This window comes from Crocuta crocuta, unplaced genomic scaffold, assembly GCF_008692635.1.
Source record: "Crocuta crocuta isolate KB4526 unplaced genomic scaffold, BGI_CrCroc_1.0 scaffold1173, whole genome shotgun sequence".
Classification (NCBI taxonomy): Eukaryota; Metazoa; Chordata; class Mammalia; order Carnivora; family Hyaenidae; genus Crocuta; species Crocuta crocuta.
Genome location: NW_027532276.1, coordinates 617,904 through 633,665, shown reverse-complemented (window position 1 = coordinate 633,665; position 15,762 = coordinate 617,904). Strand labels below are relative to the sequence as shown.

Below are 15,762 nucleotides of genomic sequence, written 5' to 3'. Positions count from 1 at the left end.
GAACCCACAAATTGTGAGATCGATCATGACCTGAGCCGAAACCAAGAGTCAGATGTTTAACCGACTGAGACACCCAGGCACCCCGCTCATTTACTCTTTATAACAATCTTAGTGTAATAATAACTATTAGACCAATTTTTGATTACGTGGAAAAAAACTAGGCATAGAGGGGATCAGTAGCTGGGCCAAAAGACACACAGTTAGTAAGCGAGAAAGAGCTAGGCTCCAATCCAGGCAATCCAGCGCCAGACTTTGTGCTCCCCTCTCCTACACAATGGGGCCTGTAGCAGTAAAAAGGGTCTGGAGGAACTCCAGTTTCCTAGCAACAGAGGTGGTGGAAGTTCCCTTCAGCCAACCCACCAATCTAGGGTCAACCTAGGACGGTTGCTTACACGGTTTCCCAGCACTGGAGGAAAGGTGAGCCCCCTTTCTAGGAAGCAGCTGGAGTGAGTCTTCCCTCAAGTAGACTAGATAGGTGTTTCTCTGAACATAGCTAATAGAGAATGTAAGGGACTTGCCAGTAAGTTTGTGAGGCACTGAGCTTGTGAGAGACACAGCTCTGGGGTTCAATCCTATACTTAAATGTGTTGTCCCAGGCTTGAGTTACATGAAACTGTTGTGCTGTATTCCCTCACACCTCTGCCCCAGTGTTTCACCTTGTTTTAGCTTGCTTTTTCATTTTTATTTTAAAGTAAAAAAAAATTGATGTTACATTTAAAAGTTAAGCTAAAAAATTTAAAGTTTCTGGTTTTACGATACAAACCATATACTTCAAAGATTTATTTTCAACTTATGGATGAAGGATGTGATCCATTTTTCTGGAAGACTTCTGGGAAAACCTTCCAAATTGACATAACAGAAAATTTGTTTCTGCATTAAGTCAATTTGTTCCTCATACACACAGTTGTTCCAAATTGTTCAACAGTGAGTTTCTCTGCCATGTGCTAAATCTATATAAAGCCTTTAGATGGTTAAAGTGATCACATATGCATGAATCAATACACTTAACAATATTTTAAATGGTCAGATAGTCTAGGACTGCATTCTTCAAATCAGTACACAGAAACATTTCAAGGGTATGTGGGCAAGGATGCCTTCAATGGACTAGGTACCCAGAACATTCCCTTCCACATGAACTCCTGCCTCAAACATAACATCCCTCAGCCTCCTGAGATCAAGGCACTTCTTTCCAACAGGTTAGCTCCATTCTCCCTTACACATGAAAACCTTACTTCTCTGAATCTTACTTTTTACTCTTTAGGGTGTAAAATCCTCTAGGGTAGTGAAAAGTGAATGACAACAATATCCTAATTTGTTGTGATCAAGTATGTTCAAGGAAGTACAATGGAAATGGAAGTTCAAGGAGAAAAATGAATGATGTAACATTGCCTATTTAAACAAAAGTTTGTGGGGCTCCTGGCTGGCTCAGTGCATATAGCATGTGACTCTTGATCTCAGGGTGGTGAGTTTGAGCCCTATGTTGGGCATAGAGATTATTTAAAAAGAAATATTAAAAATAAATCTTGGGGCGCCTGGGTGGCTCAGTCGGTTGAGCGTCCGACTTCGGCTCAGGTCATGGTCACACGGTTCATGGGTTCAAGCCCTGCATCGGGCTCTGTGCTGACAGCTAGCTCAAGAGTCTGGAGCCTGCTTCGTATTCTGTATCTCCCTCTCTCTGACCTTCCCCTGCTCATGTGTGTGTCTCTCTCTCTCAGAAATAAATTTTTAAAAAATCTTGTTTGCATCTTTTATTTATTTACTTAATTATTGAATCTTTTTTTTTTTTTTAAGCCCCCCGAGGGAGTGCACCATTCCTAAAGTACTGCAATACCAGGTCGATGCCTGGAGTGGATAGGGTAAGCTCCTATTCCATCCCTCTGCTCCAAAAATCCACTTAATATATTGCTCTCGGATAGACGACGTCTCATATATTAAACTGATGTGAATAGATACTATGCTTGATCTTAGCCAAAGGGCCAAGAAATGATTAATCTTTCTTTCTTTCTTTTTTTTTTTTAAAGTAAGCTCTATGCCCAGGGTGGGACTCCAGTTCACGACCCCGAGATCAAGAGTCATGCTCTACTGAGTGAGCTCCGGGTGCTCCCTTGTTTGCATCTCTTAAAAATGAATAATGAGGGGTGCCTGGGTGGCTCAGTTGGTTAAGCGTCCAACTTCGGCTCAGATCATGATTTCGTGGTTTTTGAGTTCAAGCCCCACATCGGGCTCTATGCTGACAGCTCAGAGCCAGGAGCCTGCTTCAGATTCTCTCTCCCTCTCTCTCTGTCCCTCCCCCACTCACTCTCTGTCTCTGTCTCTGAAAAACGAATAAACATTAAAAACAAATGGATGATGAAGGGTGCCTGGGTGGCTAGGTCAGTTGAGCATCCGACTCCTGATTTCAGCTCAGGTCATGATCCCAGGGTTGTGGGATCAAGTCTCGTTTCGGGCTCTGTGCTGAGGGGAGCCTGCTTGAGATTCTCTCTCCCCTTCTCCCCCCTCCCTTGCTTGCACTTGTTCTTTAAAATAAAAAAAAAAAAAAGGATGATAAAACTATCGAAAGTTATTTAGATTCTGTTGGACACATTTAAAAAACTAATTTAACAGTTTTTTATTTTACAAAGCCAAATTTACAGTATGCTAAAAATCCCATCCTCTTTTCAACTTCAACTTTGGAAAAGTTGAGTTTAAAATGTGCAAAGGGAAACATAATTTTTTAAAAATACTTTTGTGGATATGCAAATAAGTTTGTAGATTGCTTGTTTATGGCTGTTTAATTTCTGACCACCATGGAAGTAAGACTGTCAGCCTTCTGTATATTGGGGGGCAGGGGATGTGATATCTGAGTAACCATCCCAACCGGGCACACACTAAGCTTTGGAACTTGCTTCCATGCTGGAAAGGTGGTGCCCATGATGACTCGCCACTTGGAGTAGGGATTTTTCTGGCTTGTCTGTCCTCCTTACTGAGCCTATGTACCCCCTGGGCTCTCTGCACACCCCTCCAGTAAGACGCAGGAGTTGAGTACGGTAGGCTTTAGGTGAGAAAGAAAGTGTTGATCTAGTTCATAGTTTTGGAGGAGAGTCCCTTTTGCTATTTCCTGTTACAAGTACCTTTGCTGACCTATTGTTTGCAAGTACCTGATTTTCATCTGGCTTTCTGAGATGTTACAAGAGTTACAAGTACACTGCACTGCTTTTTCTAAACTCCCTCGGCTTCCTGGTACTCCAGTATGGGACATTTTTTTTCTTGAAACAGCTCAAAAAATGTGTTTCATAAAGCCAAAGGGACACCACACACACACCCCCCAATCAAACATAAAAAGCCTCACCAAAAATACCCCAAGGGAAAAACCAAGAATAACAGTAACTCAAGCCACTGACAAAAGATCTGGAGCCATAACCATTTCATGACTGGAGAGAAAAAAATCATCTTTTGCCTATTTCCTTTGGAAGACTTTGGTGTGATGTCTTTCGATAAAGGTGGGATGTGTAAACATGTTTACATGGATACAGAGCTGAAAACACTTTCCTTCCATCTTAACTGCTCTTCTCATTCACCTTCTACAATACAGACTGTATCTATTTGCATTTCATTTTGTGTGTTTCTGTCTGGAGTGGGTGAATTTTTATACATCTGCATTTTGAATTAAATTTAAATCCTCTTTACCATAGCATGGGAAAAAAAAAAAAAAGACTGGTGCCAATTTAGTTTCAGCCATTTCATATAGAAATCCAAAAGCATCAAATTTCCTTGTACTCTGGGAACAATATATAGCATGAACAAAAGGTTATAGAGGGAAGAAAATGTAATTGATTCTGAAGAGCGTGAACATCTGCAAAGAATGTATTGTAAAGGAAAATGATCTCTGCGGGTCATACTCCTGATGATGAAACAGTTTCTAGTTCCCCGTGTCAGAGGAATAACCCTCTGCTCTACACATGCCCCTCCAGGCCCGATGCACTGAGTGGAGGCTGTGGATGCTTGAAGCTAGTTTCCACAACACAGAAACAAATAGAAAGAAGTGTGCAAGACTTCAGGAAACGAAACCTGCCCGGTGGTGTTGAGCTGATGGCCTCAGAGGAAGAGTGAAAAAAGAAAACTATATTCTGGTCCAAATTCTGTCATTAAATATAATGGGATTGTGGCCAAGTCAATAATTTATCTCCCTGAGCCTCAAGGTCCTCAAACTCTCACATGGGAGAGCCAGACTGGGTGGCAGAAGTCTTTTTATGATGTTATCTACAGTGATAAGATTGATAGACTACTGTTTCATCCAGAAGTTCCTTGAGTCTCAGACTTTCCATTTTATTTATCTATTTATTTTTCATTCATTTATATAATTAAAAAAAAATGGTTATTTAGTTTTGAGACAGAGACACACACAGAGAGGCACAGAAACTGAAACAGGCTCCAAGCTCCAAGCCATCAGCACAGAGCCTGACATGGGGCTCAAATCCATGAACCATGAGATCATGACCCGAGCCAAAGTTGGATGCCCAACTCACTGAGCCACCCAGGTGCCCCTATATTTTTTTTTAAAAGATTTTATTTTTCTCAGGTAATCTCTACACCCAAGCCCACGTGGGGCTTGAACTCATGACCCCAAGATCAAGAGCTGCATGCTCCACTGATTGAGCCAGCCAGGTGCTCCATAGACTTCCATTTTATTTTTTTTTTAGTTTTTTTAATGTTTGTTTATTTTTGAGACTGAGACACACACACACACACACACACACACACACACACACACACACACACGGAGCATGAGCGGGGTAGGGGAAGAGACAGAGGGAGACACAGAAGTACGCTCCAAGCTCTGAGCTGTCAGCACAGAGCCCAACATGGTCTCAAACTCATGAACCATGAAATCATGACCGGAGCCAAAATTGGACACTTAACCGACTGAGCCCCCCAGGCACTCCCATTTTTGATGGAGAGAGCAAAAAATTCTAACACGAGTGATTTAAGAACATCAACATTTATTTAACATGATAAAAAAGAAATGAGATATGAACATTTGCATTTAAACAATAGTAAGTAGCCTTTAATACTTACATGTGCTCATTGTATAATATATACACAATGAACATAATTACATTTGTACACAAACTAAGTACTGGATTTGAAAACCTGCTTATTGCTGTACACATCTATCTCAATGAAGTATAAGCCCAGTACTTCAAAATACCTACATTTTAAATCGTATCTTTAAGAAACAGGAAGCGTTAACATTTGTGTTTAAGCTGACAAGAGTGTGGCAGTAACTGCTGACATTGCAACCTGACTGGGAAATAATAATAGCAGAAAACAGGACATTCTTCACTTAGCAATAATAAAATGGCACATTTTAAATATATATATAAAATTTTTACAAATCAAGTGTGAAACAAAGCATTGCAGTAGCCAAAAATGGGAAAGGAAAAAAAAAAAAGGAAAACAAATTTCTTCATTGGAAATAATAACTAAATTTACGTACTGAAAAGCAAAAAGAAATATAAATCCACCTAAATTTTAGAAACATCAAAATCTGGAAATCAGCAACTGAGTGAGCTCTGGCTGTAGACCGCACGTTAAGAAAGCACCTTTACTCATGTGCTCTGATATCATAGCAGCAAGCTGGTGTCAGAACAACAACCTTAGGATTATGGAGTGTACATATGAGCCATTAAAGCTGTTTGGAATAAACATTTTCCAGAAGTGATAAAATGATGCTCTGTGGACAAAAGCATCAGAACTATGAATTTCATAGATTTAAAATATACTGTACAATATCTTCTCACATTGCTGAAGGTCCACGTCCTTAGCTCTGAACGGTTTTGACAGAAGTCAGTATAGCTGAAAAATAAAGACAGGGAAAATAAAGACAGGGAAAATAAAGACAGGGGAAAATACTTTGACACCCGCGAAGTTAACGAGTCGCCACTTCCTAAAGTAACTGAGGCCAATGTTCTAGAACGACAGAGCTAAGAAGCATGGCCAGGAAAATCCTAAAATATAATACAATGGAAGGACGTTTTCTTGTCATTTCATAGGTTTAATTCACGAAGCAAAGGATGCAATTAAATAACAATTCGGAGTTTAAAACAGTACCCAAATTTGTGGCTGAATCCTAAAGATCAACAAAATGGGCAAAGACCTGCATAACTTTGCTAAAATATCTAACAATCTTTTAAGCTGTCTGCACAGCAGTGTCATTTGTGAACTTTCCCAAAGTCCTGCTAAAACTGCTAGGTCAGCAACATGACAGACACTCAACGAGAAGACATAAAATAATACAAGTCTGAGGGCTACTCGTCATTCTGGCCAGGTGTCGTAGGACGAGGAGACACCCGCAAGAAACTGGACCCCATTCCAGCCTACAATGCGCCTGGCTCTTAGAGTGAAAGTAAAACAAAACAAAATCCAATAATAACAATTTAAGAAACCTGGAAATGTACTTGAGTTTTAACTGTAAATATTCTTTATTGTCAGACAACATACTTTATTACCAATGGTCTGTGTACAAAGAACCGTAACCTGTTTATTGAACCAAAGATAATGAGAGTGGACTTTAATTTACATTTCTCCACGAGGATGGACAGAGGCCATCTATCAACTCTGTCACAGGAGGAATCACATGAGCATGCTGCTATCCCTATTCTAGTGGTATTCTGTCACTAGTGGCAACTGTCACTTCAGAACATACGAAGTTAAAACTTGAAACGCATGAATAGCAGAGGTAAGACCGGAAGATACAGGTGACAAGCAGGTTTGTCAGTCCAAAAAGGATGTGCATCCTGCATAAATACCAACTGACGGCAAACAAAGCCCTCTCTGAGGCTCTAGGGAGACATCGCCTCAAACAGAAGTTACAAATATGCCAAGACAGTTAGACGTAAGTCCTGGATGAAACGAAGGACAAAGATTATGCTGCTACAAAAAGGTATGAACAGAAGTGGATTCTATCTAGAAAATAAGCACCACTGGATGAACTTAGTCAAGTTGGTGTTTGAACTGATTTACTTCGAGAATCTGAAAGTCAAAGACTATATTAGCAACAATGCCTGTACGGTCTGTGTGTTTCTGCTGGTAGACCTACTGCACACAACGTTACTAGACCTGATAGCTACTGAGGAACAAATGCAGAGAAAGGCACACATAGCTCCGTATCTCAAAGCTTTTCTGAAAAGTAAAAAACAAAAAACAAAAAACAAAAAACACACAACCCAAAGAATGTGTTTACAAGTACAAAAGGCAAGTAAAATTTAGCAATTGTTTATAAAAGTGTTACCAGTAGGACCTTTGGAAATTACTGCCAGTTCCAAAACTGGGGTCGAGGGCACAATGTTCGAGCAAGGTTCCCTCCTTCCCCCCGCATCCACCCACAGCTTTTTTAGTAGCTACTTATCTTACTTAAACAAAGTTAATTATTTAGAAATAGTTTCTGATAGATCTTAAAGACTGTAATATTGCTTGTAGTTGGCTGTACCACAAACACTTCGTTGTCCTTTTAAAATAACGAAAAAACTCCCAATGCGATGGACAGGTCGCATGAACTGTAAAAAACATTACTTGATCAACACGTAATAGCTTCAACAGAACTCTCAGAGCCGACTACGGAAAGGAAAGCCGAGTGGGAGCACAGTGCACAAGACCGCAGGCTTGTCTTGGCGCAGGCCATGCCTTCCCCGGTTGGCTGTTTTTATGGGCGATGAAATAAGAGACAGAGAAAATGCTGTCACACAGCAAATCAGTGGAAGCGCTGATGGAGATCTGAGTGAGTGGCCGTGGCTCAAATACATGGCCTCTTTGCTAACAATCTCTAATGCACGGCCCAGATTTAAGCTCAGTTTTGTTCACCAAACCAACAAATGAGTACAACTCAAGTTAAAAACTCTGGAGTGGAAGCACGGACGCAAACAGAACAGACGTACTTTTTCTGAGACTACACACACATGAAATGGGATCCTTCCGTGAGCTGCGGCTGGGCGGCTGGAACTGGCGATGCCAAGGACTCGGGAGACGGGGACGGACTTTTCGCTAAAACACACCAAGAGAATGCAAGAAGGTACAGATGTTTAGGACACACTCGGAGAAGGAAATTCTGACGCTGAGATCCCGTAAAATAAGAACACGTTTCAGGAAGGAATTAATAGTTGTATTTGGGTTCTGCTGTTTTCTAAATTGGCAACTGCTTATTTAGCATGAACTATTTCTTGAAGATTGTTAAAAAGTTCTTTTTTCTTATATACCTTAGACATTGTATACAATGTTATATGTCAATTATGCCTCAATAAAATTGTTTTTTTTTTTTTTTTTTTTGCTTTGAGGTTAATTTTTAGGTATCTATCAGGGAATCACTCTGGTTGGGTTGGTCAGTCTATTTCTCTCTCTCTCTCTCCCCCTCTCTCATCATTCTACCTAAATACTTATCAAGTAAGCTCTGTGCCCAACGTGGGGCTTGAACTCATAACCCTGAGATCGAGGGTTGCATGTCCTACTGACTGAGCCAGCCAGGCACTCCTGGGTCTCATTAAGAGACTTTCCAGTTCCATGCAGCTAAAGACTATGAAGTTTATTTGTTCATTTGTTTATTTATTTCTGAGAGAGTGAGAGAGAGACAGCGTGAGCAGGGGAGGGTCAGAGAGAGAGGGAGACACAGAATTTGAAGCAGGCTCCAGGCTCTGAGCTAGCTGTCAGCACAGAGCCCGACGTGGGGCTCGAACCCACAAACTGCGAGATTATGACCTGAGCTGAAGTCAAACGTTTAACTGACTGAGCCACCCAGGCGCCCCAGAGTATGAACAGTTTAAATATTGTGATTTTAATACACCTACACACTTCATGCAGATGTGCCAAAATAGTAACAGGAAGTGGTCAGTGACAATTAAAAAAAAAAAAAAAAAAGCCTTATAAGCGACAGAGGCTACAGACAGTGCTTAATATTGGTTATGAGGAAACATGACTCATAATATAAATTTGCATGTTACATGCATATAAGATACAGAAAATACTCTGTCAGAATCCAGTGCTCCTCCCAAGAACAGTCCCAAATAACTGAATGTTACTGTATTTGCCTTTCTGGAAAATGATGGGGGAGGAAGGTGAAGGGAGGGAGGATTCAGAATGCTTTTTTTCAGGGGCACCTGTGTGGGTCAGTCAGTTAAGCATCTTGATTTTGGGTCAGGTCACGATCTCACTGGTTTGGGAGTTTAAGCCCTGTGGGGGGTTCTGTGCTGACAGGAAGGACTCTGCTTGGGATTCTCTCTCTCTCTCTCTCTCTCTCTCTGTCCCTCCCTCCCTCACTCTCTCTCAAAACAGAGAAATAAACATTAAAAACCAAGAACGGATGTTTTGCTTATGGACTAGGAGAAGCAAGGCTGATAATATGCAGGAGCGGTATGATCCCTCCTCCACCCCTTGCCAAACATCATTAAGAAAAAAAAGAGAAAAACAAATCTGTGAAGATTCCAAAAAAAAAAAAAAAAAATTAAACGTGGCACAGAAATTTTTATTTTTTGACATACTATGGATCACGATCTTCTCTCAAGGAAACTTCCAACTATAGATCATAGCAGGCGCGGGAGGAAACAAGCTGATTTCACTGGTTTAGATATTAAATCTTGCACAGTTCCCAAAGTGGTAAGTTTGTGAATACTGAGAATCCAGCTTCAGAGAAACAGGTACATTTTCCATGTATTAAAAGATCTTATTAGAAAAAATTTGTAGTTTATGTGTTAAGGTTGAGATGAAGGGTGGGGGAGAGAGAGAGAGAGAGATTCCCAAGCCAGGACAGACCCTGTGGATCTAGCTGGGTAGGCAGGGATCCCCTTTCCTTCCTTTCCAGCGACTTCCTTCCTGAAGGTGCATGTGGGAAGGAAAAGGTATGAACTGAGAAATTCACAGGAAGCACCAGTGAGAACAGTATGAAATATGTAACATCTACCTGTCGTCGTTTGATTTCCTCTAGAAGCCTCAGGAGTTTGTTCACAAGAAGCAATAGTTTCTTCCTGCTCATGAATATCGTCCTTTATATTTTCTTCAGGGTGGCTTTCCGCTTTATGATTTGGGATCTGGGTCTCATCCTGAGGGCTAATGAAAATAGATATTTTAAAGTTTGTTATTACAGAATGCAATTTACAAAATTCAGCAAATTTTCCAACTTACTGTTATGGAAAATTTTAACCATACATAAGAGATGTCATCATCTCCATCTTTAGTAACTGCTAACATTTTGCTTGTAATTAATCTCTTTTCTTCTCACCCCCTTATAGAAATTTTAAACATAAAAAAATTAGAGCAAATAATATATGAAACCTGTACACTCAGGTTCAGTGATGATCCATGTTTTATCAATCTTGTTTCATATATACTCCCAGCTTCCTACTCCCCAAATTATTTTAAAGTAGATTCCAGATAGATCATTCAATCTGTAAGCACTTTAGTTTGTATTTATAATACTTAAATGTCATCGCATATCTAGTCAGTGCTCAAATTTCCTTTATTGCCTCATTATATCAATTTTAGAGTTATCTGTTTCAAGACGATCCAAAGTCCACATTTGTATTTGCCTGACAACTCTCTTAAGCTTTAATCTGAAATACCCCACAACACACATCCTTTTTATTCTTTGCCACTTATCTGTGAAAGGATGTGCTTCATCCATTCTACAAAGTCTACCACATTCTGTATTTTGATTATTTAATTCCTCTTATTTTTTATAAACTGATATAATTTTGAGGCTTAATCAGATTTAGGTTTTGGGGAGGAAGGGGCAAATAGTAGATCAGCAGGTGGAGTTTGTGCCCTACTGCATTCCCAGGTGCTTTTCTTTATGTTAAAAATGATCAGTGAGTTCAAGGGTTATCAGCCAGATCCACTCACTATAAGGTTCCTGCTCAGATTTTCAGCTAACAGCTTTCCCAGCCATTAAGGAATATTATCTAAATCTCTTATTTCTTTAGGGTTAGCAAAGCAGTGATAGTCTAAGTGTCTCATTTCTTACTGAATAAAATTCTTCTAAAGAAAAATATTCCCTCAAAACTTTTTAGTTGCAATTTGTTTGGGAAAGGCAAAAAAAGACTTGATTCTTTGCCTTTATGTACCAGGTTCTGGAATAAGAAGTCCAGTCCCTAGTGTCTTCCAAAGTGGGCAATAAATTATTTTTTGTTGTTGCTGGATCATTATAAACTCATGAATTTTTATAATATACTACATGTGTTTTAATCTATGCCTATTAACAAAAGTTTTTCTTCTTATAATCTATTACCAACAGTTTTTCAAACTCAATCTTGTTACTCACTGAACAGATAAAGGCATTCCAAGTAACATTAAATCACAGCATTTCTCGCTTCTAGCACTGGTAACTTTTCTAACTGATGGTAAGATTGAGGGTATGCACATAAGAGAGCTAGTTAACAAATGCAGCAAAAATATAAAAAGCAAATCACTATAATTTTTGGAACACATCAAATAACTTAGATATCTCTAAGTCTCTAGGCATGTTTTAAAAAGGTATTTATTGAATTCCTAGGTGTGAAGCATAGTGTTAAGTGCTATACTTGTATTTTCTTATTTAATCATTGTAACACATTTGTGAGATAGATGCTATTATCATCCTCATTTTTACAAGTAAGGAACCTGCAGTTTAGGAAGGTTATGTAAATTGCTCAAAAGAGTGTGAGTGCGGGAGAGGCAGAGAGACAGGGAGACACAGAATCCAAAAGCAGGCTCCGAGCTGTCAGCACTGAGCCCAATGCAGGGCTTGAACCCACGGATGGCTAGATCATGACCTGAGCCGAAATCAGATGCCCAACTGACTGAGCCACCCAGGTGCTCCCAATGTTCACCATTCCTAAGTAGTTACAGAATTTTGGGAATGATTCCTTTGTTGTTTTCCCTATAACTTATTACCTGAATGACGCATCCTCAGACATCTTCTCTTTGTTTCTCTCTTTATCTATCACTTCCTCAGAATTTACTCCATTTGGTTCAGGTTTGAAAAGTGTTTTGGAAAAAATGTCCTCAGTTTTTTTCAACTATAGAAGAAGAAGAAAAATGATTGAAAAAAATGTGTATTAAAAAATTAGACCTTGTCAGTTACTGAAATACATATTCAGATTCAAGTATATTAAAAATCTTAACATTCTTTTTTTAAAAAAGTGTTTTATTTATTGATTTTGAGAATGAGAGGGAGAGAACACCAGCAGGGGAGGGGCAGAGAAGGGGAAAGAGAGAGAGAGAGAGAAAGAGAGAGAAAAGGAATCCCAAGCAGGCTTTGCCCTATGAAGCACAGAGACTGACAAGGAGTTTGAACTCAAGAACAAAGAGTTGGACATTTAACTGACTGAGCCACCCAGACATCTCTAAAAATATTAACACCCTTGGAAACCAACTTGACAATAAACTATTAAAAAAATAAAAATAAATATTAACACCCTTTACTACTGGAAGCAAAAAGTTATTTGCCTAAAGGGCTGATGCACATTGCTAATAGATAGCTGTTCTGAGATATAAGATTCCTTAATTGGGGTTAACAATAATTTATTCTAGCCTTGATTAAGTTTTAAATTTTCAATTAACCCATTTTTTGATCTGCTGAATACATCACTCAAATTAAACAAAACCTATCATTTCACTTAGACGTACCATCTCTGTGATAAAATGAAACATAACTATCTTCAACCTTACCACTTGATCTAATCTTCAAAAATCTACCCCTTTGGAATATCTGTTCGGAAGTAACCTCTTTACCTCTTTGCTGAAATCTGTATCTTGAGGTTCAGCTTCCTTTAGTCGAACAATTTCTGCTGCAGGAGTTTCATGGTTTGGCTTTATATCATTTTCACTAATGACAGTATCCAGTTCCTTCATGTTATCATCCCTTTTTCGAGTCTGTCCAAAAGACATATAGCAGAGATTCATACTATGTATAGTTTTTAGATACCATCTGTTATTTTGGAGAAAAAGAAAAGGCTGATCTTCATTAACAAGGAGGTTCTCTTATGAAAACCAATAGGAAAAAAAACATATACATATATATCAGTATTCCACACATTTTTTTTCTCATCTCTTTTAATCATCCATTTTGTAATTTGTAGAATGTGTAATTTCGACTGTTAATCTGCTGAGTCGTTACTAGCAATGCCTAGCTGCTTTGATCAGATGGAATGGGGATTTCTGGAAGACAGGGAAACACCTTCAGCTGGTACACATTTACTAACAGGGACAGAGGCCCCTGAAAAGGTTCGCCCAGCTGCTGTCTCTGTATTTACGGATCAGGGTAACCAACAAATAATCAGCAATGAAACGGTGTCACTTTGCAAGGATGGAGTTGGGATGTGAGGAATAGTAGACTTACAACTTCTATTGAGAAACTCTCTCTTACTACAATTTAGGTCATGTTAAATTAGGACAAAGAATTATGCACATTTTATTGGAGGGGGAACTAGGGACTATCTTGGTAACCTGCACGGCATTTTACATTTGCTGTAAACACTTTTATCTTAGTATCTCTGTGAAGCAGACAGGGTAGCTGTGTCATCTGAATTACGGCAGAGAAGAGAAGAGAAGGCCACAACTGGTACAAGGATGTCCAACAAGTAAGACAAGGATGTCCAACAAGAGAGCTCTGGTTTTTTTGAACCCAGGGCCATTTCCATTTTACTGAGCTGTTTGGGCTTATTATTATGGGAATTAAGTAGGATCAAATAACTATCCATACTGCAACCTCATTTGAAAACCCATCCATCATGTAACTCCATGACCCTGATTCAACTGATACTACATTTACACACAAGAGTGATTAAAGGAAATTGATGTACCTGAGTAATCCTGAATGGATTATCCCTTAAACCTGAGGGACTCTGTAAGGGTGACTGGTCTAAAGCACCAATAACATTTAATCCTTTTTTCTTTTCCCTCAAGCATGCTTGTTGATGTCTCCTTATTCTTTCCATCTGCTCTTCCACAGTCATCCTCGGTCGGGTACTTTCAGCCAAACACAGCTGTTCCACTGCACTTCTTGGTCTTTCCTTTAAATTAAAAATAGACACACGAATATATAAATACAGAATAACTTCTGAAAAGCATGTCGGGATGAACAATGTTCTAAAAGGCATTTGTTTTGTTCTCAAAATCAGAAGTGGAGATTTGAATGTTAATTTAGTTAACACCAGAAAGGCAAACTGTTCACTGGTAATTGGTGATGCATAGTCAACGAAACAGGAAACTGTAAAAAACTCGAACCAGGAGAAAACATGGAGCACAGCTTCTAAATATAAGATTTTATTTTTTTAAAGTTGATTTATTTATTTTGAGAGAGCAGGAGCAGGGGAGGGGCAGAGAGGGAGAGAGAGAAGCCCAAGCAGCTCTCTGCTGACAGACTGACAGTGTGGAGCCCAAAGTGGGGCTCCATCTCAGGAACCGTGAGATCATGACCTGAGCTGAAATCAAGAGTCAGATGCTTAACTGACTAAGCCATCCAGGTGCTCCCCTCCTTTTAAAATTTTTTTTCTAAAGTTTTATTTTTTAGTAATCTCTATACCTAATGTGGGGCTCAAACTTACAACTCCAAGATCAAAAGTTGCATGCTCTACCAACTGAGACAGCCGGGTACCCCAAGATATATTTTAATGAAAATGTAATTTAAAAAAAAATTTTTTTTTTTAAGTTTATTTATTTGTTTAGAGAGAGAGAGAGAGAGAAAACCAACGGGGGAGGTACAGAGAGAGAGAGGGAGACAGAGAATCTGAAGCAGGCTCTGTGCTGCCACCAGTGAGCCCAATATGGGGCTAGCTCACAAACCATGAGATCATGACCTGAGTTGAAGGCAGATGCTTAACTAACTAAGCCATCCAGGTATTCCAAAATATAATGTTTTAAGTCACATATTTACTATGAAAAGACTAAGCAGAGAAAACATCCTCAGTTTATGATCAACAGGAGGATGTAAAAATATTCGTCACGTTAAACAACCTATTCTTCTCACTTTCTTATAAAGATATAAAAAAATAATTAGCATTAAATGGCAAATAAGAACCTCAATTTTGGTTATAAGCAAATTTTAGCTTATTTTATGTAATAGAAAATTTAAAGATTGAACATATTCTAGAATCTGTGGCATAGAATCCATAGGTTTCTTTGTGTCCCATGGTCTGAGTTAGCGGGAACAGAAACACTGGTGAAGGTGCTTGCTTTTGAAAAAACCAAGGTCAAAGGTCAGAGATAAGCATTTCCGCAAGGAAGCAATATGTCAGGCAAACCCGATAAGATCCTTTTCTCTCTTAAGCAATCTGGAAAATGCCTGCAGGGCAGGAGCGACAGCTCTAGAGCCATTTTCTATTGTACAGAATAAATACCTTAAAGAGCTCAAGAAAAAACTAAATGAAAAGCCTTAATGTGCAGAAGTGATGGTGATTCTCATTTATGTAAGATAAAACACATTAGCTTTGGAAAGAAAAAAACAACAAAACACCAAACAAACCAAAAAAAAAAAAACCCTGGAAAAAAGTAAATTCTAAATACAGACTGGGAATTGGCTACTATAGCCATCCCTTTCCTTTTATTTTTATTTTGGATTTTACTAAAGTTTCTTATTTTATCCTTTTATTTTTAGTAACAACAAACATATAGTCTCCCTGGCTTTTCTACGTTTATGCAAAAATGTATAAAACATCCAAAAACACTGCAACTTTCTTCTCCAAATTGTCATACAGTAAAAACTTGTTTTTATTTATTTGTTAAGTTAAAAAAAATTTTTTTTGAAAGAGAGAGCGGGAGAAA

At 38.9% G+C, this 15,762-nt stretch overlaps 1 protein-coding gene and 1 non-coding gene across 7 annotated transcripts in view; both read right to left on the bottom strand.

Moving 5' to 3' along the window:
• Nucleotides 1-1,798: 1,798 nt before the first annotated feature.
• On the bottom strand, nt 1,799-1,988 carry LOC144243381 (U2 spliceosomal RNA). The gene has a single exon (XR_013338643.1). It is a non-coding gene; the product is annotated as a U2 spliceosomal RNA (small nuclear RNA).
• Nucleotides 1,989-4,959: 2,971 nt separating this feature from the next.
• Nucleotides 4,960-15,762, bottom strand: part of LOC144243374 (pleckstrin homology domain-containing family A member 5) — a 237,017-nt gene continuing 226,214 nt past the window's right edge. For 4 of the 6 annotated variants that reach the window (XM_077778397.1, XM_077778393.1, XM_077778394.1 and 1 more), the window contains 6 exons: nt 13,803-14,012; nt 12,733-12,873; nt 11,893-12,017; nt 9,926-10,071; nt 7,914-8,019; nt 4,960-5,835 (listed from right to left, as the gene is read on the bottom strand). In XM_077778397.1, coding sequence (XP_077634523.1) covers nt 7,925-8,019; nt 9,926-10,071; nt 11,893-12,017; nt 12,733-12,873; nt 13,803-14,012 — 717 coding nt within the window. In that variant the 3' untranslated portion in view covers nt 4,960-5,835; nt 7,914-7,924. The remainder of the gene's footprint in view (nt 5,836-7,913; nt 8,020-9,925; nt 10,072-11,892; nt 12,018-12,732; nt 12,874-13,802; nt 14,013-15,762) is intronic. The other 2 variants (XM_077778396.1, XM_077778391.1) reach the window with 1 other exon arrangement.